The sequence below is a fragment of the Wasmannia auropunctata genome, unplaced genomic scaffold (assembly GCF_000956235.1).
Source record: "Wasmannia auropunctata unplaced genomic scaffold, wasmannia.A_1.0 LD336106.1, whole genome shotgun sequence".
Lineage (NCBI taxonomy): Eukaryota > Metazoa > Arthropoda > Insecta > Hymenoptera > Formicidae > Wasmannia > Wasmannia auropunctata.
The window spans coordinates 5,187,638-5,210,973 of NW_012026784.1; the positions used below are offsets into that span (position 1 = coordinate 5,187,638).

The 23,336-nt window shown below is 39.5% G+C and overlaps 4 protein-coding genes and 1 long non-coding RNA gene across 15 annotated transcripts; 2 read left to right on the top strand and 3 right to left on the bottom strand.

Annotated features, from left to right (window-relative positions):
• Positions 1-6: 6 nt before the first annotated feature.
• LOC105453885 (solute carrier family 2, facilitated glucose transporter member 1-like) lies at positions 7-8,852 on the top strand. Of its 2 annotated transcripts, none has more exons than XM_011696171.1 (8): positions 7-470; positions 3,756-3,826; positions 6,383-6,514; positions 6,595-6,868; positions 7,044-7,334; positions 7,467-7,873; positions 8,141-8,412; positions 8,499-8,852. In XM_011696171.1, exons 1-8 carry the CDS (start codon positions 443-445, stop codon positions 8,599-8,601), a joined length of 1,578 nt encoding a protein of 525 aa, XP_011694473.1. In that variant the 5' UTR covers positions 7-442; the 3' UTR covers positions 8,602-8,852. The 2 variants fall into 2 exon arrangements, with proteins under 2 accessions (XP_011694473.1, XP_011694464.1); XM_011696162.1 differs by lacking the exon at positions 7-470 and adding an exon at positions 3,303-3,421.
• A 158-nt stretch (positions 8,853-9,010) lies between these two features.
• Positions 9,011-14,048, bottom strand: LOC105453909 (solute carrier family 25 member 35-like). Of its 2 annotated transcripts, none has more exons than XM_011696191.1 (5): positions 13,054-14,048; positions 11,312-11,693; positions 10,374-10,592; positions 9,957-10,071; positions 9,011-9,355 (listed from the first exon to the last, which is right to left on the bottom strand). In XM_011696191.1, the coding sequence occupies exons 1-5, from the start codon at positions 13,074-13,076 to the stop codon at positions 9,153-9,155; spliced, it is 942 nt and encodes a 313-aa protein (XP_011694493.1). In that variant the 5' UTR covers positions 13,077-14,048; the 3' UTR covers positions 9,011-9,152. The 2 variants fall into 2 exon arrangements, 1 of the variants encoding a protein (XP_011694493.1); XR_974928.1 differs by having other exon boundaries at positions 9,274-9,355; positions 9,450-10,071.
• Positions 14,049-14,132: 84 nt separating this feature from the next.
• On the bottom strand, positions 14,133-15,837 carry LOC105453898 (YEATS domain-containing protein 4). Its single transcript, XM_011696181.1, has 4 exons — positions 15,324-15,837; positions 14,897-15,178; positions 14,628-14,805; positions 14,133-14,433 (listed from the first exon to the last, which is right to left on the bottom strand). Exons 1-4 carry the CDS (start codon positions 15,369-15,371, stop codon positions 14,261-14,263), a joined length of 681 nt encoding a protein of 226 aa, XP_011694483.1. The 5' UTR covers positions 15,372-15,837; the 3' UTR covers positions 14,133-14,260.
• Positions 15,838-15,936: 99 nt separating this feature from the next.
• On the bottom strand, positions 15,937-23,327 carry LOC105453928 (6-phosphofructo-2-kinase/fructose-2,6-bisphosphatase 1). Of its 9 annotated transcripts, none has more exons than XM_011696263.1 (8): positions 23,010-23,327; positions 20,452-20,879; positions 19,759-20,130; positions 19,221-19,322; positions 18,897-19,131; positions 18,281-18,408; positions 17,734-17,744; positions 16,997-17,056 (listed from the first exon to the last, which is right to left on the bottom strand). In XM_011696263.1, exons 1-7 carry the CDS (start codon positions 23,086-23,088, stop codon positions 17,736-17,738), a joined length of 1,353 nt encoding a protein of 450 aa, XP_011694565.1. In that variant the 5' UTR covers positions 23,089-23,327; the 3' UTR covers positions 16,997-17,056; positions 17,734-17,735. The 9 variants fall into 9 exon arrangements, 6 of the variants coding, with proteins under 6 accessions (XP_011694512.1, XP_011694565.1, XP_011694555.1 ...); XM_011696253.1 differs by lacking the exon at positions 17,734-17,744 and adding an exon at positions 18,041-18,090 and having other exon boundaries at positions 17,019-17,056; XM_011696248.1 differs by lacking the exon at positions 16,997-17,056 and adding an exon at positions 18,041-18,090 and having other exon boundaries at positions 17,205-17,744.
• Positions 19,069-19,668, top strand: LOC105453923. Its single transcript, XR_974930.1, has 2 exons — positions 19,069-19,161; positions 19,210-19,668. It is a non-coding gene; the product is annotated as an uncharacterized LOC105453923 (long non-coding RNA).
• Positions 23,328-23,336: the final 9 nt, after the last annotated feature.

Genomic DNA, 23,336 nt, shown 5'->3' on the forward strand with positions numbered 1-23,336 from the left:
TTATAAACGTCCAACGATTTGTTTCAAAAATTTTCGATAATCCTGTATGTGTTACAAATCTCAAACTAAAACTCCATTAAGGCTGGAACTCTGGCTGCAATCCGAGTATACGTACAGTTTCCCCGAGGCGGTTCCCTTTTTTTTAATATTTCTACACACACGCGCCTATGAAAGATATTATGTATGTACATTGTACATAAACGTTGCTATCGCACGTGTCTAAATCAAACGAGACGACGGTATTGGCTGTCCGATCGCTATCGTCAACCAGTCATCGTGACAACGTCGGTAACCGAAAGGCGCGGAAAGAACGGCTTTGGCGTCTGGCGATTAGTCAGACCGCAGTCCACGTTGGCGTCGGTCGATTCTGCGGCTCTTGACTCTCTTGAGAATCTCTTCGAGCGTCGCGATTGAACAGTGAACTTTGTTTACGCGCCGAACAATGAAAGACACAATGGATGAGAATCAAGGTATGTGTTGAGATGTAAAATAAGAAATGCGAAAATGAATGGAGTAAGGAACTGAATGGAGAACCGGAATTTTCTGAAAAAATCTTTTGGGAACGTTCTGAGACTGTTGTAAATTGTATAAAATTATACACCATTTTAGATCGATAATAGAGATTTATAATATATTACACAATTCTTGTATTTTATACTAAAATTATTATGAGAATTTTTTCCTAAATCGAGATCAAATTTTATTTAGTTTCCACTTAGAGTGAACTTGCTCGCAACGATATAGTGTCAACAATAAAGGGCAACAGTCAGAACAATCAACGCTGCAAGAATCAACCGCGATAGCTTTATTTACAAAAAAAAAGAAAGATATATACGATTGGAAATAATTAGTTATGGGCGCGATAAGCATACGCGTTTTGTTGTCGCACGACGAGTTCCGTTGCTATTTTTACTTGGGCTTGTTTAAGGCTCAACGCCACATATGTTGTATTTTTTGAATTCCTCGCGTATCACGCGAGAGCATGCTTGTCATGTCCGCGCACCGGACCGATATCGCTGCAGTTCCGCAGCGTAATCGGCGAACTCGCGGTCGCGAGCGTGGGCAGCCGCGCGTCACAATTGCAGCGTGTCACGTGCATGTGATGCGAGAGCGAGTTCTATTTTTGCTCCTTAAATTTTCGATATAAAAACTTAGCGGCATTGACACTTGGCTCTCCCAATCCGAATAACTTCGTGCAGCGGATTAAATGCATAAATTTAAGAGTCAACTTCGCTACATTAAATATTATATTTTACTTCCTTCTTTGGAGCAGAGCTATATTCTTTCTTCTTTCTTTAAATTGGCGAGTTCCGAGTGTTAAGATGGAAGTTATCACATTTCTCAGAATGGAGGAATATTTCGTCTGCCGCGGACAGGAGAAAAAAGAAATGGCTAAATTATAAACGAGAAAGCGACGAGAGACGAAGTAAGACAGAGAAATGAAGCTAAGGCACAGCTAGGCAAAGATTGTAGACAAAATGTAAACCATTTTACATGCATTAAATAACGTGGAGCTGCAATTACGATGATTGAAAATTTATTTAAAGAAGCAGAACAAAATGTTAACGTCCATTTAAGAAAAAAAGAAGAAAATGTAAACATCCAATTAAGATGAACTTTGAACGATGTTCTAAGGTCGCAAGTTCTTACTATGCGAATCGCGATGATTTGATTTTGTCTGCGTCAGCCAGCAATCTTTTATCGTTATAACGGAACAAGTCCACATATTCAAATTCAGAAAGTGTAGAAGGAGATATGCTTGACGAGTTTAGAAAATGTAATTAAGATACAACCACGGCAGTGATAATGAATTGTAAAACTTTTATCGTATATTTTCATAACGTCGCGTTGACTTACGGTTGAGCGTTAATTATGAATCGACAGGCATTCCATGGACTCACAAGTCACGTTGAAACACACCAACTGTACACGTTCGTCGTCGTATGCAATACAAGAACGCGAATGTGCGATGTATAAGGTGTCCAAGAAAACAAAATTAATCTTAAAGAAATTAAATATATTTCTTTTTAGCTTCACTTTCGCTTATAAATAAATTTCTTTTCAATCCTCTTCTGCACTTTTTGCATTGAGATACGTGCTTAGAATTTGAAAAAAAAAAGAAAACAGCGAGAGAATATAGAAAACGCTGCCGAAAAAGCAGGTAAAAAGATAAATTTATCTAAGAAGTGCTTCAAAAGTATTCAAAGAATGATGTTTACCAGATAACATGATGGAGAGTTAAAAAAGAATTCAGTTGTATGTCATCATTCTGAATTTGTTTTCAGATACAAAACAATTCTTTTTCTGGAAGTTATGAAAAAAAAGTTCTTTTTGCACCTGAGATAAATTCAGAATTGATGACATACGACTGAATATATGAATGAATACTTTTTGAACTCTCTGTGCTATCTATAGGTAAGGAATATTCTTTCTTGGAAATTTAGATTTTACCAAAAGTTACTTCTCGACTATTCATCTGTTTCATTATTATATATAAATTTTGAGTTGGAAGAGCGAGAGACATCAAGCAAGAGACAAGTCAAGAAAGGTTAAACAAGGTTTTTGGACACCCTTTATATCGCTTGACCTTGCGTGCGTCGCCTCGTCTCTCGCTCGAGAATAAGAAGTGAGAGATAGTAAGGAAAGAGTATATATACGTCTGACGATGTATCCTATAGCGAAATTAATGTACGTATCTGCAGGCTGAGATTTGGAACTCACGTGCCGAGAATACGCGCGAGGAATCGAAGATTTGAATCGAATTATTTGCAGCGGACTAAAGTTTTGTTTTTCATAGCAGATCGAGTATTTTGTATTTTTTCACTCTCCTTTTCTTTCTTTCCGATACATATAATTACACACCTGTCTTATTTTAAATATAGAAAATGTGATATATAATGCAACCGTAACAGACTGAACAATGCGCGATAATAATTTTTTCCGTATATTAAATAAAAAGTCAATTATTCTATTTATGTTAATAAAGTAGCATTGATATTTTAATCTAATTAAGTTAAATTAATTAGAGTTAATAATTTTTCCCGTATATTAAATAAAAAGTTAATTCTATCCACGTTAATAAAAATTGTGTAGATGATAATTTAATCCAGTTAAGGATTAGATTTTCATATTAATGTTAATCCAATTAAATTAAATTAATTGGAGTTTGATTAAAATCACTCTTATATGATCCGATAAAATCCGATCATAAAACAACGCGATCTTGGTTATAAGATTGGACAATATATATTATCACCCCTAATGAACGGTGGGGTTGGCGCAGCACTACCAACCCTAACCTGACGTATGTACACTGCGATACCCTGTGACCGCGACGGCAGACGTCTCTGGCCTCTGGCCACTGCGGTTATCACCGGTGGTGTCCGCGATTCGCGACACGTGCCGCGCGGCATGACAATAGGTAAGCTCACCTCGACCTTCCTTCCTCGGTTTGCGATCGTAAACGTTTTCCATGTTTGAACGGAGAGGAAAATTAAATAAGTGGACTCTCTCTCTCTCTCTCTCTTGGGGGATGCGACATCGCAGCACAAAGCCACTCTCCCGTGCGCGTCCTTTCATCGATCTTCGCAGAAAAGTAACGCATCGTCGTCGTCGTCGTGACGTTTCCCTGCAGAAACGCGTCATTACACATCCGATGCATTTAACCGTGCGATCTTGCATGCTCCACGTCCCCCGGATGACTCGGAACAGCGCACGAAGGGGTGTATACTGCAATCTTTTCCTTATGTTTGCAGAGACCGACGTGTCCGCGCTGTGCATCGACGTGTCGAGGGTGAAATCGTTGGCCGGAGAATCGCGGAAGTCTGTAAGTCTCACCGTTCTCCTTAATTATCACAGTCTATGTACTGTAATGTCGTTTGAATTTTCTGTAAAATAGCGCAGTTATCGGTTATCTCTCGGCCCTTGCTTGAAGATGGGCCTTTTATATATATATATTTTTTATCGTTAATATACTCTTTAACCCTTTGCGGCTGAAATTATCTCTTGCAAATGAGGATTAGGTCCGATTTAATCAACGGGAATAAAAGAATTTTTATTATTTATAATTATTTCAAAAGTTTCACCGTTTGCTTATTACAATCTCGCATTTATTCGAATACTTGGAGTATTCATAGTAAATGTGAAATTAAATTGAATCCAACTCGACCGCAAAGGTTTAATATTAATTCACGTATCTTTAGTAAAGTAATTATGATGTGATATATGCCGCTGCCTGTATATTCTTTGCAAGATGGTACAGGTCTCTCGGTTTTTGCAGTAAAGGCTCCGTTATCAGAAGTACAATAATTATTGCGTATGCATTTGCGTATCCATTAAACATAGCGCCAGTATGTAAAAAGAAAGTATGTGCGTTTTTTGCGAAAACTTTTGCGCCAGGTACTCGTCAATGCCAATTAGGCAATTTTTGTAAATTTTGTATATTGTGACTTCTTTCTTTTTACATCGTGTATAGCGAACGGTGGCATCGAATTACGGACAATTTAATGTCTACGCAACGTCATCAAAAAAAAAAAAAGAAAAATATGACGTACAGCAGGTGTATTCGATTGGTACAATTACATTTGGCGATCATTTCATTCAATCCTGATTTAGTTAATACATTCGAAATGACGCATATCTCAATTATCACGCCATGTCATTTTCATTTCTTCCGAAGTAGTTTATTGCGCTTCTCTTTTTCTTAATCATCTGTAATGTACTACTATTAAGATAATATGACCCTCTCGTTTTTCTGCGGATATCTTTTTTGCTAATTTTTAATTTAATACTATAATCTTGGCGATGGATTTTCTTTTTAATTAATATTAATTATAAATTATATAGTACTTCATAACTTTTTCTGGCTGATTAAAAATTTTCTTGTTACTTTAATCTATTAATTGATTCAATTTGATTTATTTTGATTTATTTTGACTTAACAACAAGCTCGTGTAAGCCGTTATCTATAAGTTTACTAAATGATTGAGATATGCTCTCTGTGTATATCTCCCTGTAATAGCAGAATTATATATGACAGAGTAGAGTATTCGATATGATAACCAAAATGTCCGAGTTAAGTGCTGAAATTAAAATATTAATATTATCGCTAAAAAATGATCGCTTTGCTAATGTAATACTCACGATTATTTATATTAATGCATGTTTCTTTATCTCGTGCGAAGGATATATATTATATCTGTCTATATTTATAATAGAGAATTATCATCAGAGTCGAAACACACATTTTGATATGTATGTACATCGCAGATATGGATATATATTATAGCCTACAATTTGATTCTCACAATGACGAATGATTATTAAAGGCCAGAACTTTTGTATGTGTGTGTGTGTGTGTGTGTGTGTGTGTGTGTGTGTGTGTGTGTTTGCGTGTATATGCGAACGCGTGAGTATGCCCTTAAGACAAACGGTCGGAGGGTATATTCGTGCCCTATGACAAATTCATAATAACACATGGTTGGCTATCTCACCAGTTTACAGGTATGCCCATGGTGTGTGGTTTTGTTGAGTTTTGTTCCATCATTCCGTCCTGGCTTTTCCATGTTATCACTGATTGGTCTACGAGGGTGGCAGAACACTTCATATTGCTTACGATGCTTAATTATGTGAGCGGTATGGTCTTCTGATTTTACATATCGTAAATTTTTTTTTTTTTTTTTTAAGGAATTGGTGAAGAGCCCGCTGTTACTTAATATAAAAAATATCAACGTGTCCGCCTATTTGATTACAAAAATCCGGAAAAACAGTTTTTTTCTCTCTCACTCTTTTCCTGCAAGAGCAGTGGAGTAGAAGAAAAAATGATTGGAAAAATATTCATTAGATTTATATAAGATTAACTGTATTGATATTGATATTCAGCTATAATTACAATCGCGAGAGAGATATCACATTTGTGATGACATTAAACAACTGTTTATTATTAATTGTTACGCAAAGCGGACGATATCTGAGGATTCTATTGTATAATTGGGTCATGATATGAAATTATCAGAATTCATCTTCATACATCGCGCCATAATAAGACTCGTACCAACAAATGCTGCAAGTAACGTTTATGCATTACGTTACAATTTGTACTTGCACTTGTTAAACATGACTATATAATAGAGAATATGCTGCTGAATAGAGAATAAAGATAGCTCGTAAATATTATAATTAATCTACAAGTCGCGCTATCTGTAAGAATTAACAAAGAAATTTTCTGAATTGTGTATACATCGCTCCTTGTTACGCAGAATAAATATCTATTGTGCGTAATGAACCATTCACCTTTCACTTAAAAGGAGTGGATAAAAGAAACTCTACTTCTCACACGTGATGTGAGACATAATTTCTGACCTGCGTGATGTACTTTTTATAGGAGTGTGGCAATGCACACGATGCCGATCCCGGTGGATGGACCCCGTTGCTGGTACTGGGCGGTGCCACTTGCTGCCTGGGATCAGCACTGCCAGCAGGGTATAACATAGGCGTCATGAACAATCCAGCTCATGTTCGTAGTAAACCAACTATGCGATTCCGCCGCGAGCACAGTGCTGTTTGAATCTATACTATCGTATATTCGGCTTACAGCTCATGCAATCGTTCTGCAATGAGAGTGTCAGGGAAAGATATAACGTACAGCTGTCCAGTCATGAGCTCCAGATACTCTGGTCCGCCATCGTGTCGGTCTTCCTTGTCGGAGGTGTGTCCGGATCGTTGATTGCTAGCTGGCTGAGCGACAGATTCGGACGGAAAGGCGCGCTGAGCTTCGGAAATCTCTGCGGGATCGTAGGAGCCGTTCTATTCATGCTCGTACGAACTGTGAATTCGATCGAGCTTTTCCTACTCGGCCGAGTGATCGTCGGTGAGTCGAGGAATCGTTAAAATTTACTCCAATCCTTGGATATTTAATCGATGCAAGACCACACAGCGGTAGACATAATTATAATTGAAGGCAAGCATATACGAGTCTTCAATTTTTCAATTTAATTTTTTAATTTCTGCGGTATGTATAATGCTTCTAAATATAATTCGTATAGGACTTTCCGGCGGTCTAGCTACTGCCTTGCTCCCGATGTACATGACAGAAATAGCACCTCTAAAATTGAGAGGCGCCGTCGGGGTCTTGTGCCAATTGGGCATCACGTGCGGCGTGCTGATGGGCCAGGTCGCCGGACTCGAGACTGTTCTGGGCACTCCCGAATCCTGGCACATAATGCTAGCGTCTTTCTCACCGCTGTGCCTCGCTGCATTATTACTGACTATCGTTTTGCCAGAAAGTCCAAAGTATCTGTACATTACAAGAGGGGAACAGGGAAAGGCTCTTAAAGGTGCGTTCAACAATCATTTTACGAATGATCATCCGAGAGTATTTTTTAATCGTCGTACAATCTGCGTCGAGCAGTTTTAGCACCGCGTATTTGTACCGTTATTGCATTTCTTAAATTTCTGATTCGTTTTAGAGCTCAGTCGTTTGCGCAACATGGACATAATGCTCCTGCAAAACGAGATCTCCAGCTTGCAGCAAGAACTAGCGATGAGATCGACAAGCAAACCGTGGAACATTAAGCGCGTGTTGGAAGAGCCGACCGTGAGACTGCCTCTATTCCTAGTGTGCCTCATGCAATTTTGTCAGCAGCTCAGTGGCATTAACGCAGTTTTTTACTACTCGAACATAATATTCCACAAAGCTGGTCTGGGAATTAACGGCGCTCAATACGCGACTCTGGGCACTGGTGTCGCGAACATCGGGATGGCTGTGATCTCCGTGCCGATAATGTCGTTATTCAGCAGACGAAAAGTACTGTTCCTGAGCTGTTACTTATGCGTGGGATGCCTCATCACTCTGTGCGCCTCTATCGCGCTAATCGTAAGTAAACAGTTTACTTAATTGAATAATAAATTTTAATAGCATATTAAATTTTCACAATTTTGTCAAATTATAATCTCAAATTTCAATAATATTTGTATATAGCCCTTAAACTTTAAAAGGTCGAAGTTATAATTTCGAAGTTTCGAATATTCAAAGAAAGTAAAAAGTAACAGCCCCAGTACAGATAAAGTAAAATGAGGTAGAATCTTAATGAGGTTGAGCATAAGTTAGACTCACGATACTGAACGATGCGTCTCTTTGCAGCACGTGACCTCGTTCATGCCATGGCTCTGCACCGTCGCGGTGCTGGCATACGTTATATTTTACGGTATCGGTCTCGGCCCTATACCGTTTTTCATCGGCTCCGAGCTATTCGACGTAGGTCCCAGGCCTGCCGCTATGTCGTTAGGTAGCGTGTTCAATTGGGGAGGTAACTTCCTCGTCGGGATGATGTTCCCCTCGTTAGAAGCCGCGATCGGCCCGTACGTCTTCCTGATCTTCGCTGCGAGCACGCAGATCTTGGTGCAGGTCAATCGGTACGTATAGTATAATCTTATTCCAGTTACGCGCGAATATTCTATTCGCAGAGTAATATATGTGGAACTGTTGCTATTCGTTGCAGAGTCTACCTGCCCGAGACGCGGGGTCGAAGCACGACGGATATAGCGGCAGCTATGACTCAAGGTTTCAAATCAAGACCGAACGCAACACTCGCTGCAGCGTAGCCCGAACGCTTCATATGTAGCTCGACTAAGTATTTTTTATACAGTTTTTTAACGAAATCAACAAATCATTGCCACACGTCGCTCGCCACGTGAGTGACAACTCGCGCGTTACTCATATCTGGTTCATGCGATCGCGCATCTGTAAAAAGAAAAAAGGGACGCGAGATTAATTTATTCGGACGAGATTCAAGTGCACTATGCGGGCGAATTTTATATACTATTGACTATTTATACATAAATATATATATGTATATATATATTCTATCTCAGTATTAAAAATATCGAAAATAATAGCGTAAAACGGTATCTCGTACGCGCGGCTAAGATTTATACATTTATACAACATCTTGACGTACATACGTCCATAGGTCTATACAATTTCTATCCGCAATCAAGCGACCACTGCCAATACGTATACAACAATTTATTCCGAGTAGATTTGCATTATTTAATAACGTTTCAACGTTCCTGAAAAATCTTACAAAATTCTCGCTGTGCATACATCTATAAAGTAAAGTACGTATATAATTTGTACAAATTTAAAACTAGCATCAATCGTTTCGTCTTCTAAAATTGCTGTACAGTTGATCTAGCTTCTCGTAAAACACTAGGCACAGAACCGTATGCGGCGCTATCCTCATCCACGTCGGGAACGTTCCTTTGTAGAGGCCGGTCAGACCCTCGGTGCGGAATATCTTGACGAGCGCGTCCCCGAGACCTTTGTACAGCGTACCCTTGCCGGTCGCGTCTGTCTCTGCGTTTGCGTACGTTTTAAAAAACACACGTTTAGTACAAGTTGACGATTTTCAAAGATATATATAAGCAATAAACGCATAAAATTTGCTTACATTTGCTATTAAAGAATCTATATAGCGTTAACAGACAGATAACGAGTTTTCGATTTCTGAATGTTTCTCTCCAATCGAGCGTTTCACGTTACGCTCGAGAAATTTTACGAGCGGAATTCTTTACGCAAGGCGTATTTATATAGTCACGGGCATTAGGGAATCGTATTTATAGTCACGCGTACACCGCATTGTATTTATAGTCGCGTACGCTAAGTTAATGTATTATCGCGAGATGCTGACTCGAGCATAATTACACACGAGCGAACAGAAAGTGTTAGATATTTTATCGGAAATGAGTAGAAATAGAAATGAGAACGGTTTTATTTTTTAATATTTTTTCCGGACAAATTTCCGCTATTCGACGAACGTTATACGGAATTTCAATTTTGCGCAAATGTTCAAATCGCTGTTAGTTAAGCGACACAATCGTGGCTTTCGGGTAAATCGCGCGTTTAACACACAGCAGGCCTTGCCACGTACGGCGGCTTTCACGCGCGGTATACTCACGTTGATTGTACAACCGCGTCGCCAGAACGTCGAACGGCTGCATGGTGACGGCTACGCAACTACCTCCGATCACGGAGGCCAGGAAGGTCAGCAGTATCGGTCGATCTGGAAATGTCTGATAGAAATTAAAAACGCTCCGTCGCGCCGTATCGATGAGTGACCCTCGAATCTCGCGCTGAGGTCTACTAGACGATAAGTACACACCGATCGGTGATGGTCTCAGGTGTACACTTCGATTTTGGAGATTTAAATTGTTGAGATTTTTTTATACTTTTAAAATCGCGGCATTTCATTTCCTTTGGTCGTTCGCGCCTTTGATATAGTTGCGCGTGAGCGAGCAGAGGAAATTCGAGACCTCAGGGTGAGAAGGAAGGTGTTTAGAAGCGAGCGTGATGGAGACGGTCAAGTATTACTTACATTTAACGAGCGTAGCCAGTCCGACGCTAATCCGAAGGTGGTCAGCTGCGTCGCCGAGCCGACGAATACGCGCGGCATGTTCGCGTTCCATCCTCGGTACAATGCCGCGACGCCGCCCTCCATCCACAGAGACTTGAAAGCGTCCCACGAACCCGAGTGATTGTGCTGGTAGCCCACGGCGATGGACTCCGCGGATTGCGCCTGTAATTGCGTCTTGACCTGCGGGATGAATTGTACGAATTTGATTAGCCGTGATCCGCGCGCAAAATGTAACACTTATTACCTACATTTCTATAGAAAAAGCTATTTATATCTTCTATCTTTATTAAATCAACTTTTGACCAGAGATATTTGTACGTGTTCACTCGCGAGCAACCGTGCTTTTGTAACTTTATATCGTATATTTTTTTATTCAGTAAACGAAAATGGATTAAAATTTTTTTTTTTTTAATTAAAATGGATTGGCCTTTATAGAAATGCATTCATTTCTACGAAAGCTAATCCATGATTTGAAATTTCAATTCATTTCCGTTTAGTGGGTACTTTACACATTATATTATTATTATATTTCTTGTCAATATATATATTTCATATTAATTTTATTCGGGATCGACGAAGCCTTTGAATAAAATTTATATGAAATATATATTGGCTAAAATTCAACGGCATCTCTATCCATTCGAGAAAAATTCGAAGGTTATTCTACATCAGACCGTCCGATGTACATCCTTCGAATTTTTCTCGAATGGATATAGAAATGCCGTCAAATTCTAAAAATCTTAGAAACCCGCACTAACGTAACAGGTGGAGCATATGTACATACACAGGTAATTTTGTATGAATTATATATAAAAAAATAGAATATAGAATCGATTTAAAGTATAATAGTTTCGATAAATAAACAGACGCTCCTCGGGAGCGATCGAGTGGACGATTACCAGGTACAACGGACTGCCGAGGACGGCACCGACGCAGCCGGCCGTGCCGGACACCAGGATGGTCCGTAGAACATCGGTGTTGCCCTGCTTGTCGACGATCAGCTCGTATCTCTGGGCGGACTTGTACGCGCCCAGGCGGATACCATTGAGCACGACCTGGAAGGCAAGCGCGGGCACGAGTCCCGCCTGCAGGGCCAGCACGCCCTCGTGCTTGGCTATGAGATACGCCGCGTGCAGGGTGTTCTTGTATATCTTCTTGTACGAGCCCCGCGCCTCCAGCTCACCCTGCAGCTGCAGCCGCACCTTCACCACGTCCACGGGATTCGTGAAGAAGCCGGCGCCCACCGCCGCCAGGGCACCGATCGCGAACTCCACGCCTGATCTGAAGACGCAACAGAGAATTATATAGTTAGAGGATTAATCCCAAAATCAAACGTGACAAAGCTGTCGTGCAGACATACTGGAAATTATCGTATTTCTTCTTCTTATCCTAATGTCACAAATGTTGGAAAGTTTATTCGTTATTTTTCTATTTATTAATGCAGAAGTTAAAGAGAAAGAAAGGAAAACAAATTCCTTATGTCCATTTCATGCAGGTTAACTTTAATCTCGGTTTAACTTACCTTTCTCTTTTTCTAATTTTTCGAACTAGAAAAAAAATAAAGAATAAGTTAAACTGAAATTAAAGTTATAATCTACATTGATAGAAATGAACATTATTCGGTTTAATATTTTTTTATTTTAATTATTTATTTTTTATTTTATCTTTTATTTTATCTTGCGCAAATAGTGCACTATTCTATTCTCTGTATTTGTAAATATTCACGTAAATAAAATAAAAGAGTAAAAAATAAAAAATAAAGAATTAAAAAATTCAATCATAACATCAAAAGTACTATAAACTGATTAAGACTTTATCTTTCTACATTATATAAATTATATATAACACTTAAAAAAGAATATATTATTTTTATTTCATTAAGAAACAATATAAAAAATTAAATTTAATATATAAAATTATGTAACATAAAAATCCTCAAGTCGGAAAATTTTTAATATATGTATTTTTAACAAAAGTTCATAAGAATATTTAGACAAAATATGAATCGCTAATTCGACTGCTCTTAATTCATTTGTTTAGTAAGGCGATTTCGATTATCAAGTTTACAAACTGAACTATGATTTCCTTTTGATTCACCATATCACTCGCGTCCTCGGAAGTTATCGAGCATATAAACGAGACTATATATGTATAGGGTGTTCCAGACTTAGAGAGCCACTTTTCATATATAAACTCCTTCGTTAGCTATTGATCGAAGCAAATACATTTTGTTGATGGAAGAAAGAGAAGACCATTGCAGCGTTTGTCGATCTTCAAAATCAAAACTGAAGATTTTAAAATTTTATTTAATCAATTTTGAATCTGAGCTCAGAGAATTAAAAAACCACCGTCGTCTCTCGACGACTTTTCATTGAGATGAGAACATCGACTCTAAAGTCGATTAGAAAAGAAAAAAGTGACTCTTAAGTATCACCTCTACCACTTCGCGTAGCCGCGTCGGAATGACTGGGCCGGTTGATCGTTACGTAATCACTCGTGAATCATGTGTCGCCGCTTGGGCACAAAGTAAGATTGGGTCAAGAATAGTCGATGATCGCGAACGAGCGGATGGTGAAACACGGTACGCGCGCACACGATTCAACGCCAATGAATGAAAATTCGCGCCGCACACAATGCTCACGTTTTCTCGACGACCGCGCTCATCGCTCGGCAGGGAAGAGAGAAACAGCTGATTTTTTTTTCAAGCTGCTGAATCACGCCAGCGATGCAACGGGATGCAATGATGGTTTATATTGAACGCAGCGCCGGCGGCGTGTCGCGTGCGTCTTACGCTCGTAAACGTATATATGTAACAACTTGACGTGTTTCGCGATCGACATTTACACGCGCGATAACTCTCACTGGGCTACGTAACACATGTGCCACAACAACTTTTATCTACATCTACAAAAATAAATATTTTTTTAATAGCTCGAAACATATCTCAAGAACATCGTTCTCTCAAATAAGTTTCCTAATAAACTGTTTCTAATGTCTCTTAATAAATTCACTGTGTGTCAGCGACTCGTTTTTTCTTTTATTTAGTATAACATCCCGATATAAACTCTCTGTGTTAAAACCATTTGTGTGTCCATCTGGTGGAACAACATAACGGAAACCCCCCACCATTTGTGACGTTTGTGTGTCCCACAAATCAATTTCTGAATCTTTACTGATTGTGAAACATTTCCGACCCAAAAAACCTATTCCCAACTAGATCCTTCTCCCATTCTTTGTCCTATTTCTATCTTTTAGTAATTCTAAATTTCTTCTTTCGAGAATTATTATCCTCGGTTTTAGGAAGGCTTTGTTTTTAGGCGTCGTGCTTTTAGTTATTATTTTAACATTTTTTCAGGAGTTGAGAAATCGCGTTACACTATCACCAATTTGGATATATCAATTTTGTTGTTAAGAATTATCAAGTTGCACAGAAGAGGCGTGATTTTTAAAATCAGTGCCGTTAAAGGTGACGAATCGTGATATTATTTCACTCGCAAATTTTATAGACAATTTTCTTTTGCATATATAAGTACTTATATTTCTCTATAAATACTTTTCTTGCACTAGAGAAGTTAGATCATAAAAATTTGAAATTAGAAATTAATTTTTATTACATTGCGAATTTAATAAAAAGGTGTCGGAGAATGTTAAAGGACAGAGGATATATTTTATCATCTCATCATTGGATGCACAATGTAATAAAATTTTTTATTACTTAAATTTAATTAGAATAAAATTTAAAGTTATAATTACGAAATTATGTACATTTTATACAAGAAAGAACCTATACTTGCTGAAGGACAAATATAGTCCATTTGTTCGACATCAATGTTTCCATTGGAATATTACTACGCAACGGATAAACTTCCGCCGGCTTTGGAAATCTTTGCAATTTCCTCCTTGAACTTTGCGATAGTCTCTTTCGCCAGGGTCAATTTTTCCTTCAGATCTATCACCTCCAGTCTTATCTTGTTGCGTGCCTCCATAATATCTTTCATTGTAGATTCCTTCAGTGCTTCAACTGCAATAATTATAAATTTATTAAATTTTCATTAGATCTGTTTTCTATAACTAAACTGGCTGCACTAGTTCACAGTTTATTTTTCTCTTTCTACATTGGACGAAGAAAGATAAACTCCGAAGCCAGTTCAGCTATAACGAACAGGTCTATTAAGTTTAACTCTGTGGTAAGTTACATGCATAACGAATACAAACAGTCTGTATTGTGCCGCCAGACTCCGAGCGTCATAGGTCTACTGGAACTCAGTAGATGTTGCATCAACGCCGTCGGATCCTGAAAGACTATCTCCTCGTAAAATTCGAACACCAGACTCTTCTTCAGCTGTATTTCGGGTGTCGATTGAAACAATTTCAGGATGTGATATATTGTTACCTAAAACAAATTCACGCATTCTTTTTTTTATAATCGAAAAAAACAATCGAATTCGAACTATCTTTTAATTTTCACGAGCTCATTCACTCACGGGACGTTCGTTTGGATCGTGAAAGTAGATCTTAATAACTATCTCGAATTCGCCCCAGCCGGTCTCCGTCAATTCGTACGGCGGCTTCGTCACGATTCGATTGGGATTGTTGTAACTCTCGTGCAGCTTGAAATGCACCTTCTTCACGTAGGTGGACATGTCCTCGTTGTTGTATGGCTTGACGTACACGGTCCACTGATGCGTGTGACCATCCTCCTCTCTCTTTTTGCCAAAGTAACGCGCTACATTTCCGTAGACTATAGGCTTGACTACGGTAACTCCCTATTAGGCAAATAAGAATAAATCATTCAATAAAGTGATACTTTTATCACACAAATCTTTTATGGCGCCAAAAATATAATTATAGGTTATATCACCGACGTTAATACAGTCGTCCGTTAATATTTTATCTAACTTTTTACTCTACCTTCACTCTACCACCAGAATCTGGACCGAATTCATTCATGGATGCCATTGCGCCCGCGACAAGCTTGAAATCACATATCTCTAACAAAGATTCCAGTTATATTCAAGCTTCTTTTTCTTCTTCGAAGCTGACGCAAACACAAATATTTACTACAATTTGTGAGCGCTTGTAGCGCTATCTAACGGATGCCGGGAATACTAAAAATATGACGGCATATTACGGCGCGTATTTTTTAACAAGATCCAAATATCAAGATACGTTCGAAAATGTGAAATACGTTTTTGGTAAAAAAAACCGATGTTTTAATAATTAAAATAAAATAAAACTTTATTCTACGTACTTTCGCTTCTCGATCAGAAATATTCTATATAACTTTTGCAAACACGCTTACCTTTTCATTTTTTCCTCATAGCATTCTGTAGAAAAAAATATTGAAGAAAATGCTTACATTACCATGAATCCTGACGAGATTTGATATTTGTTATCGAATGACAACTCATTTATCTTCTCATAAATAGGGTGCGGAATAAAAATCTTCGACTCATCAAACAGGAATGTCTCTCAGTGGGTGGGCTCACATCAAACGGGAATGTCTGTCAGTAGGTGGACTCAATAAAATTGCATGTGTTATTTATTATATGTTTCTCATCGATCGAGATACATATCCATAATCAAAATCCGTAATTTAGCTACTTAATATTACAAGATTGTAACGTATAATGTTAGACAATATGGACTGACAGTTGTAACGTGTGTTCGTTAGCTTGATCGAAAGTATTACTCGCAATTCTAAGGTATTGTACTATATGTCCCGATACCTTTTACGTAGTCGAGATATTTATTATCAATGTCACAACTTTTTACGACACTTTGGATCCTTCCTTCGGATTCGCTCTAAAAAGCATCCGACGATAATTCCGAGATGTTTGAGAAATATGGATGTAGAAAAGAAGTATCAGTTTTTTTGTTTTTTGGATTCGGCGTGCGGGCGCTTCGAAGTATCTGCCGTACGAGAGCAAGATATTATGGGATTTCGTTCTGTGTGTGAATATCACACCGATCGCGTGTGGTGAGTGTCGCGTTTGTCGAGATACAACTTTTCCCCGGCAAGAATTGTAGCAGACACTTCGAAGTACGCGCGGGTCCAAGACACTTGTCTCCAGGAAAAAATCATCCCCGTCGTCTAAAAGACCCGTGTCCACGCGCGTGTCGACGCGCGTACACGCGCTCACCCAGACTCTTCTCGTCGACGATCGTCACCTGCGTATCACATATACTCTTCTCTCGCTACCTATCTAGATGCCAATCAAAAAATATAAAAATCACAAAGTCACACGCGCGCAATGTGTGTGTGTGTGTATGTGTGTGTGTGTGTGTGTGTGTGCGTGTGCGAGGTCGTCGCGCCGGGACCTGCGTCCTCGCGGAGGATCCTCCGTTATTCTGTGCCTATGGGTTTCACAGGGTATTCGCCGCCGATCGCGCCTCGTCTCTCTCTCGATCGCTTTTGACACATGTGTAGGAAGAAAAGGGCTCGGATGCGCGCCGATTCACGCACGCGAGAAGGGGTGTGGACGGCAGCCAGCTGCCGAATCTATTCTCTCTGCTCTGCTTCAACGTCTCGGTTCTATCAACGGTCAGGAAATAGCTGCGCCCGTGCTTTACGAAATTCGTTGTTATCACGTGCGTAGTACCTTCTCCTTCCCCCGAAATCGCTCTTCCAGATATCCCGGGATCTGAAAATTGAAAAGTTCCACAACGGGCATTTTAGCGTTTGCCGTTAGCGTGCGCCTGCGGAGAGAAAAAAAAGAGCAATCTACATGTAGACGCGGCTGAGCAGGATGCGTGTGTGTCTTTAATCGAGGATACATGCTTTACAGCAGGTTTTTTTTTGCAACAAAGAGACTTTATTAGCATATTGAAAAACACTTGAGATCAGCTGTTATGCCGTAGCTTCGCGATCTTTGAGCCTTTAATGGATAAGCCTTTTGCATTTCGCGTATGTGTTATCGTCACCTTACGCAAGAATATATAATTGCACATGTGTAAGTACAATTTGTAAGGAATACCTTATGTAAAATATACAATTCATTTACCTCTTTCATTTACATTCGCATTCTGCTAACACTCTATAATTAATTTAACCGGATATAATTACTTTTATATTATGCTTTTAACTAGAAGATACAATCTTCAAGAATATATTATTTAATTCTATTATATAATTGAATTCGTTACCTCTTTCTAAGCGATCGAAATCATAAATACGTTTAATTACTATAATCATCCAACTATATTACATTGATAAATATAAATTTTAAAAATTGTCGTCATCATATCGCTGTGAACAAACTTAATATGAGTTACATATTAACGTTTGGTACCATCACGATTCCGCAATATCGATGCTTACACTTATACTATCTGAAAGAATATGATACAGATAAATATAAATACAGATTAATAATTTGCCAGCGAGAATACGATTACAAATAATAATCGTTTTACAATTTCGCACAAGACTAATTGTCATGTGACATTATATATATAACAACATAATTTTATATAATGTAAACATATAAAATTTATAGTAAAGCACACACAAGTGACACGTTTGTCCCAGGTCCGTAGGAAAAATGCATGCGACGAATTTCTTAGTTCATGAAAGTGATTTTTTTTTTGCAGATGATTTTAGGATGAGGTTTTGATTAGGTACGTACAAGAAAATAGTCCGTTTTTTTTCCACTACAGCTAACAGTGCTCAGGCATTCTGGGAACATTAAAACATGAGCAACGCAACAGGAATTAAATATTTTATTGGTATAGAGTAATCGGCGTCGGAAGATTAGCAAGCAAACAGGAAGGTACTTGCTTTTTACTATCTCTATTTTTCAGCAAGATAAGCACGCTCGGAGGGAGGAAGAACACAGCTGTTACGACTTTATTATGATAATTTCTACCTTTGGTTTCGGCCGATGAGTGTCCACCGCTTCTATGGGCAGTCGAATGTGCTCCACCTTGCAGCCGTAGGCGACCGGTGTTAATTTCATGATGGTGTGCAAAGGTACTTCTAAATACGGTAATTCATCTGAAATAGGAAGAAAACGACTGGAACCAACTGCACAGAAATAAAAAGAATGGGCGTCTCTATATACACACACATATATATGTATATATATATATATATATATATATACACATATATACATATATGCTTTCGGTATGCATAATGTCGCGTTGGAAGGAGAAATCGCCCAGCGAGAATGTGCTACTCGACTGAATGATCGAATGAACAATTACGTCACTATAATCCGCTTTTGCGTGCACGACAGTTTATCATGTTTTCCCGACGCATTTTAATACGTCGAAGGTCAAAAGTTGCGCTTAGCCGCCTCGACACTTCCAATCTCTCCATATTCTTATAGACGTCATCGCGTGCTCAGACATGTTACGTATCGCCGGCGACTGTACTCGGATCATTCTATTTGCGCGTGCAAGCCGAATCGAGAACAAACTTCAATCTGTCCTATCGAGATATTGAACGATAATAAATGCCTTGTAGAGATATATACTGACCCGCACTCTTGTCCAGAAAGTAAGCGAGTAAGCATCGTAGAACCGCTTGATGGCTGACGACTAAAACGTTACCCTGACGTTCCAATTCCATTATCACAGGCTCCAAGCGTGCAACGAGATCCTCGTAACTTTCGCCCCTCGGATAACGATACGAGAACTTGTTCTGATCGCGCGCGGCAAAATCCGTGGGATACTTTGAGGCAATTTCTTCATAGGTCATCTCTTCGCAAATACCCTAGGATGAGTCACAAAGAGGAAGACATAGGTGAGAGAAGTTGATTATTAATTAGCTATATATTAATCTGTCTAATAGCTTTAACTTACAGCGTCAATTTCGTTGAGAGCCTTCCACCTTTCCTGCGGTGCCTTTACGTCAGCCGCGGTCTGAATGGTTCTCTTCAGCCAGCTAGTCCAAACTCTCAAACCCTATGTATGCAGATGTAACGTTATTTAACATAACACACGGGATGAGACTGCTTCGAAAGTCAAGTGTGCGACCAAAGTGCGGAGAATAATATGGCGCTTATATAATACATATGAAGTGTGCATACTATAATCATTGAATACATATATATATATAGCATACTGTATTATAAATTATATATACATTTTTTTAAATTAAAATAGTTATTTAAATGATTGAATGATTGAATTATTACTTAAATGATGAATTTAAATGATTATATCTATCTATTTATTTATCCTCGTATTATTATAAAAACTAAGAAACGATAATGATTGGAATCAAAATATAAAAATTTTTGTCGCGATATATGTGTATATAAGCATGTAATTAATTTTTTAAATCGACCTATCAATTTATTAAAATTGACAAAATATGCGTTGTGAAAAGGAAGATTACCTGTATGTTCTGGCTGCTGATGTAGTCTGCCAACGCCTTGCCGTATTCATGTCCCCGCTCGCTCAAGTCCGAATCACCGCCTATCCTGCCCTCGAGGTTCATCAGGCTCTCACCGTGCCTGGTCAAGTAAATCGTGCGTGGCACAATATGAATGTTCATAAGATAGTAAACTATTCTACTTTGTATATGGCCTTCGTGCTTATGAACCAGCACCTTCTCGCCGGTGTTGTATATTTTCATGAACGACAGGTCGCTCTCGCGCTCCTCGTCCAGCGGCTCATATCGCTCCTGATAGTGCTCGATTCGCAGCATGAAGTCCGCGAGCACGTCCTCCTTCTTCATATTCGCGTAATCCGGACTACTGACTTTCACCTGGACAACAGAACGTTTATATATATATATATTTACGTTTATCATCATATTTCTATTAAATCAAGTATTATTATTAATATTAATATACAAAAGAAATTATAACATAACAACCAATCGTACTTCTACATTAGTCTGCTCAACGTTCCTCAATATCGATCTTATTAAATATTCAAAAGTCACGTTAAATTATATAGTTGATATATTAATTCCCATGTACGTAGAATATAATTTTAATCCAGTCTAATTCTAAGTTTTTTCAGTCTAATCTCTAATTCTAATTCTAATCCAGTCGCTACCTCTGACCGTTTCTCAAGTACGTACTTCCATGATGTTCTGCTCGACGATCTCGGGATCATTGCACACCGACTCGACGAAGAAGAGCTTGAAGCCCATCTTGCGCACGACGATGTCGCGTATGAGCTGGCGCCTCTCGACCGTGGAGTTGGTGGCGTCGAAGACGGCCACCTCGCCGTCGCCGCTCTCCAGCCACTGGCACACGTCGTTCAGGGCGTCCTTCGCGCACTGCGTGCGTATCGCCATGGCCTTTATGTTGTCGGGACGGAAGAACTCGTGGCACTGGTAGGCCGTGGTGGCGTGCCGCCTGTACTCGCCCAGGTTGAAGACCTTCGTGCTGATGCCGATCCAATTGAGGTATCGGCACAACTTCTTGGATATGTAGGTCTTGCCGCGAGCCGGCAGACCGACCATCGCGATCACATGAGGCTTGTTCACGAAATTCGCACGTTCACCTGTGAAGGAGATTAAAAAAGGAGACGAAAATTAAAAAAATATATATATAGGGAAGGATATTGGACGATAAAGGACGGGAAATTAAATACAAGAGAGATCATTAATCCCTGAATTGATAGAGCTATTTCTGTTTCGTTTGTTTAGACTGGATTGAATAATGTTATATTGATTTCAATGTCAATACGATAACCCAAAATTCATTTTAATATTGCAGTATCGGGATATTCCAAATTCCATGCTTCCACATGCAACAGATGTTTGTTGATATTATCAGCTGTAATTTCGCTAAAAAAAATTGTGGTTTACATATGTATCTGATTTGACGAATTCTTTTTTATCTACGTGTTTACGGATGCGTGTATGTCAAATTTTATCAAAGACCTTCGTCGTTACATCACGCGGTAAATGGCTTAAATGTGCGACGTCTCTCTTAACTCTCTTACGAAACTCGATCTAATCGTACAGCAAAACGCGACGAGGCACACTTGGAAAACTATTTTTCGTCGAAATCTGGCACCTCTTGGACGTGACAATTAAGAACGTACATACTTAATACGCGGCCCGATGTTCTATCGTTTAATCTTCTAATCGCGAATCCCGAATTCTCTCGTCGACGATCGAGTATGGCTGAGATATCGAGATATAAATGTGACATCGAGATATACTTGAAGAACGATAAGACACTTTGGAATTCGTCCGAAGTGAAGGAATTCATCCGCTTTCGAACGCTTTCTTAACTCTCATAAATTATTGTTCCGTTAGATCTGTTGTTGTTAATCATCAATCCGTCCGCAAATAATGATTATATGATACCTGAAGAGTATAAAGTCTGCAGTGCATTTCCAATTTCGCATTTGCGCATATCATCAGTTAAAATAATACTAAAATAAAGTTGAGATAATTTTGAGTAGCCAATTAAGTCTTTTATCGACTCGGGTTAAAGGTAAATATACGATCTATTTTTATATGCGAAAATACCTGCGGACTTTTTTTAATACCTTGATCGGCCTTCCTCCTCGGATATATTTAATGCGCTCGGCGCATTATCTTCCTCTCTCTCTCTCTCTCTCTCTCTCTCTCTCTCTCTCTCTCTCTTTCTCTCTCTCACTGGAAATAATTTATCTAACGAGTTTGCTTCCTTGAAAGGCGATAATATGCATATCGCCGTATCGAATTGTTTATCCTCGCGCGCGGAGGAAATGAAACGCTATATTTAATTCCGTCATTATACTTGGAATCGCAAGAGAGACTTTTTTGTGCTTCGAGTTCCTTGACTGCTCGATGATTTTTAGTCGGACAAAAAGTTTATATAATTTATCTTGCAGCTCCAACGCGCGATATGCACGCGTCAATAAGTACGTTTCGCTTGTCAAAATTTTTCCTTCGGGAGTGACTATACAGTGACTAATAAGAGATAAGAAGAGAATAATTATTCGGTTTTTTTGTCACCTTGTGATTTTTTATCTGTTAAAAATAAACGCATACTAATGAACGTATCGGCGAAAAAAGGTTGCATAATAATGCAGGATAATTGAAAAAGTATACCGCAAAACGACGCAATTAAAAAGGTCCCGGACGGCAGTCTCGAGTGGACAGGATCGTTAAATTTTATCGTTTTTGAACGTCGGAGCTGGAGGTGAGACGGAGGTGTTGGGTAAACAAATGAGATACAGGTCTTCCGTCGTTTCTGAAAAAACATACACACACACACACACACACACACACATATAACTAGTTCTCAAACGAAAATTTCCCTTCGCGCTTTTCCCTCGCGTACGGAGTTGAAGGTACACGCGTTTTCCCGCCTCGCGCTTTCTTTGGCGACGACGGGAGAGAGATCGACCGCTGATATACACCGATCGAGATACCGGGCAAACCGGTGCGCGATGGTCGCAAAAATACCGGGGAGAAGACATTGACCGCGAGATTGGAGACCTTGAACTTCCTCCGAAACGCAACCGCGAAGCTTTGCACGCTCCTCGCACGTGTTCGATCTTACGAGTGCGTGGGGCGGGGGAAGACGGGGAAAGGGTACAGAGGAGAGAGAGTGAGACAGAGAGAGGTATGGCTGGGTATCTTCTAGGTACGAGAGAGACAGCGAGAGATAGCGACTCTCCTCAAAATATTACCTCGGATCGGGAACGGCTTCGTCTGGATGGTGTCCGACGTCGGCGGGGTGTAATGCATCTCGATTTCGGGGTCGGTCATCCTGCCGCACGAGTATATAACCTCCGCGGTGCCGATCGTCCGTCCCGTCGTGCGGAGGAGGGAGAGTGACGACGACGCGAGGAGCGACAGGGAGTGAGACAGAGAGCGAGAACGGTGGAGATACGCGTGCACTCATGCGCGATCGAGCAACCCCGAACCGCACGCACCGTGCCGACTACGCGTACTGGTCCGATCGGGAACGAGCACGAACGTCGGGCGGTCGGGAGACGGCCGTCGTCGTCGCCGCC

What these genes read in the sequence shown, in the direction of transcription:
- LOC105453885 (XM_011696162.1), top strand. Translation starts at nt 3,307, where the DNA reads ATGTACACTGCGATACCCTGTGACCGCGACGGCAGACGTCTCTGGCCT. An exon ending in ACAGGGAAAGGCTCTTAAAG is followed by an intron (nt 7,335 to 7,466) that starts GTGCGTTCAACA and finishes GATTCGTTTTAG; the next exon opens with AGCTCAGTCGTTTGCGCAAC. An exon ending in GCGCCTCTATCGCGCTAATC is followed by an intron (nt 7,874 to 8,140) that starts GTAAGTAAACAG and finishes GTCTCTTTGCAG; the next exon opens with CACGTGACCTCGTTCATGCC.
- LOC105453909 (XM_011696191.1), bottom strand. Translation starts at nt 13,076, where the DNA reads ATGAGCGCGGTCGTCGAGAAAAC. An exon ending in AGCGCGGTCGTCGAGAAAAC is followed by an intron (nt 11,694 to 13,053) that starts GTGAGCATTGTG and finishes TTGCGTCTTCAG; the next exon opens with ATCAGGCGTGGAGTTCGCGA. An exon ending in ACTGGCTACGCTCGTTAAAT is followed by an intron (nt 10,072 to 10,373) that starts GTAAGTAATACT and finishes AATTTCTATCAG; the next exon opens with ACATTTCCAGATCGACCGAT.
- LOC105453898 (XM_011696181.1), bottom strand. Translation starts at nt 15,371, where the DNA reads ATGGCATCCATGAATGAATTCGGTCCAGATTCTGGTGGTAGAGTGAAG. An exon ending in ATTCTGGTGGTAGAGTGAAG is followed by an intron (nt 15,179 to 15,323) that starts GTAGAGTAAAAA and finishes TTTGCCTAATAG; the next exon opens with GGAGTTACCGTAGTCAAGCC. An exon ending in ACGATCCAAACGAACGTCCC is followed by an intron (nt 14,806 to 14,896) that starts GTGAGTGAATGA and finishes AATTTGTTTTAG; the next exon opens with GTAACAATATATCACATCCT.
- LOC105453928 (XM_011696210.1), bottom strand. Translation starts at nt 23,088, where the DNA reads ATGACCGACCCCGAAATCGAGATGCATTACACCCCGCCGACGTCGGAC. An exon ending in GAAGCCGTTCCCGATCCGAG is followed by an intron (nt 20,880 to 23,009) that starts GTAATATTTTGA and finishes TCTCCTTCACAG; the next exon opens with GTGAACGTGCGAATTTCGTG. An exon ending in CTTTCTGGACAAGAGTGCGG is followed by an intron (nt 18,409 to 18,896) that starts GTCAGTATATAT and finishes TTCCTATTTCAG; the next exon opens with ATGAATTACCGTATTTAGAA.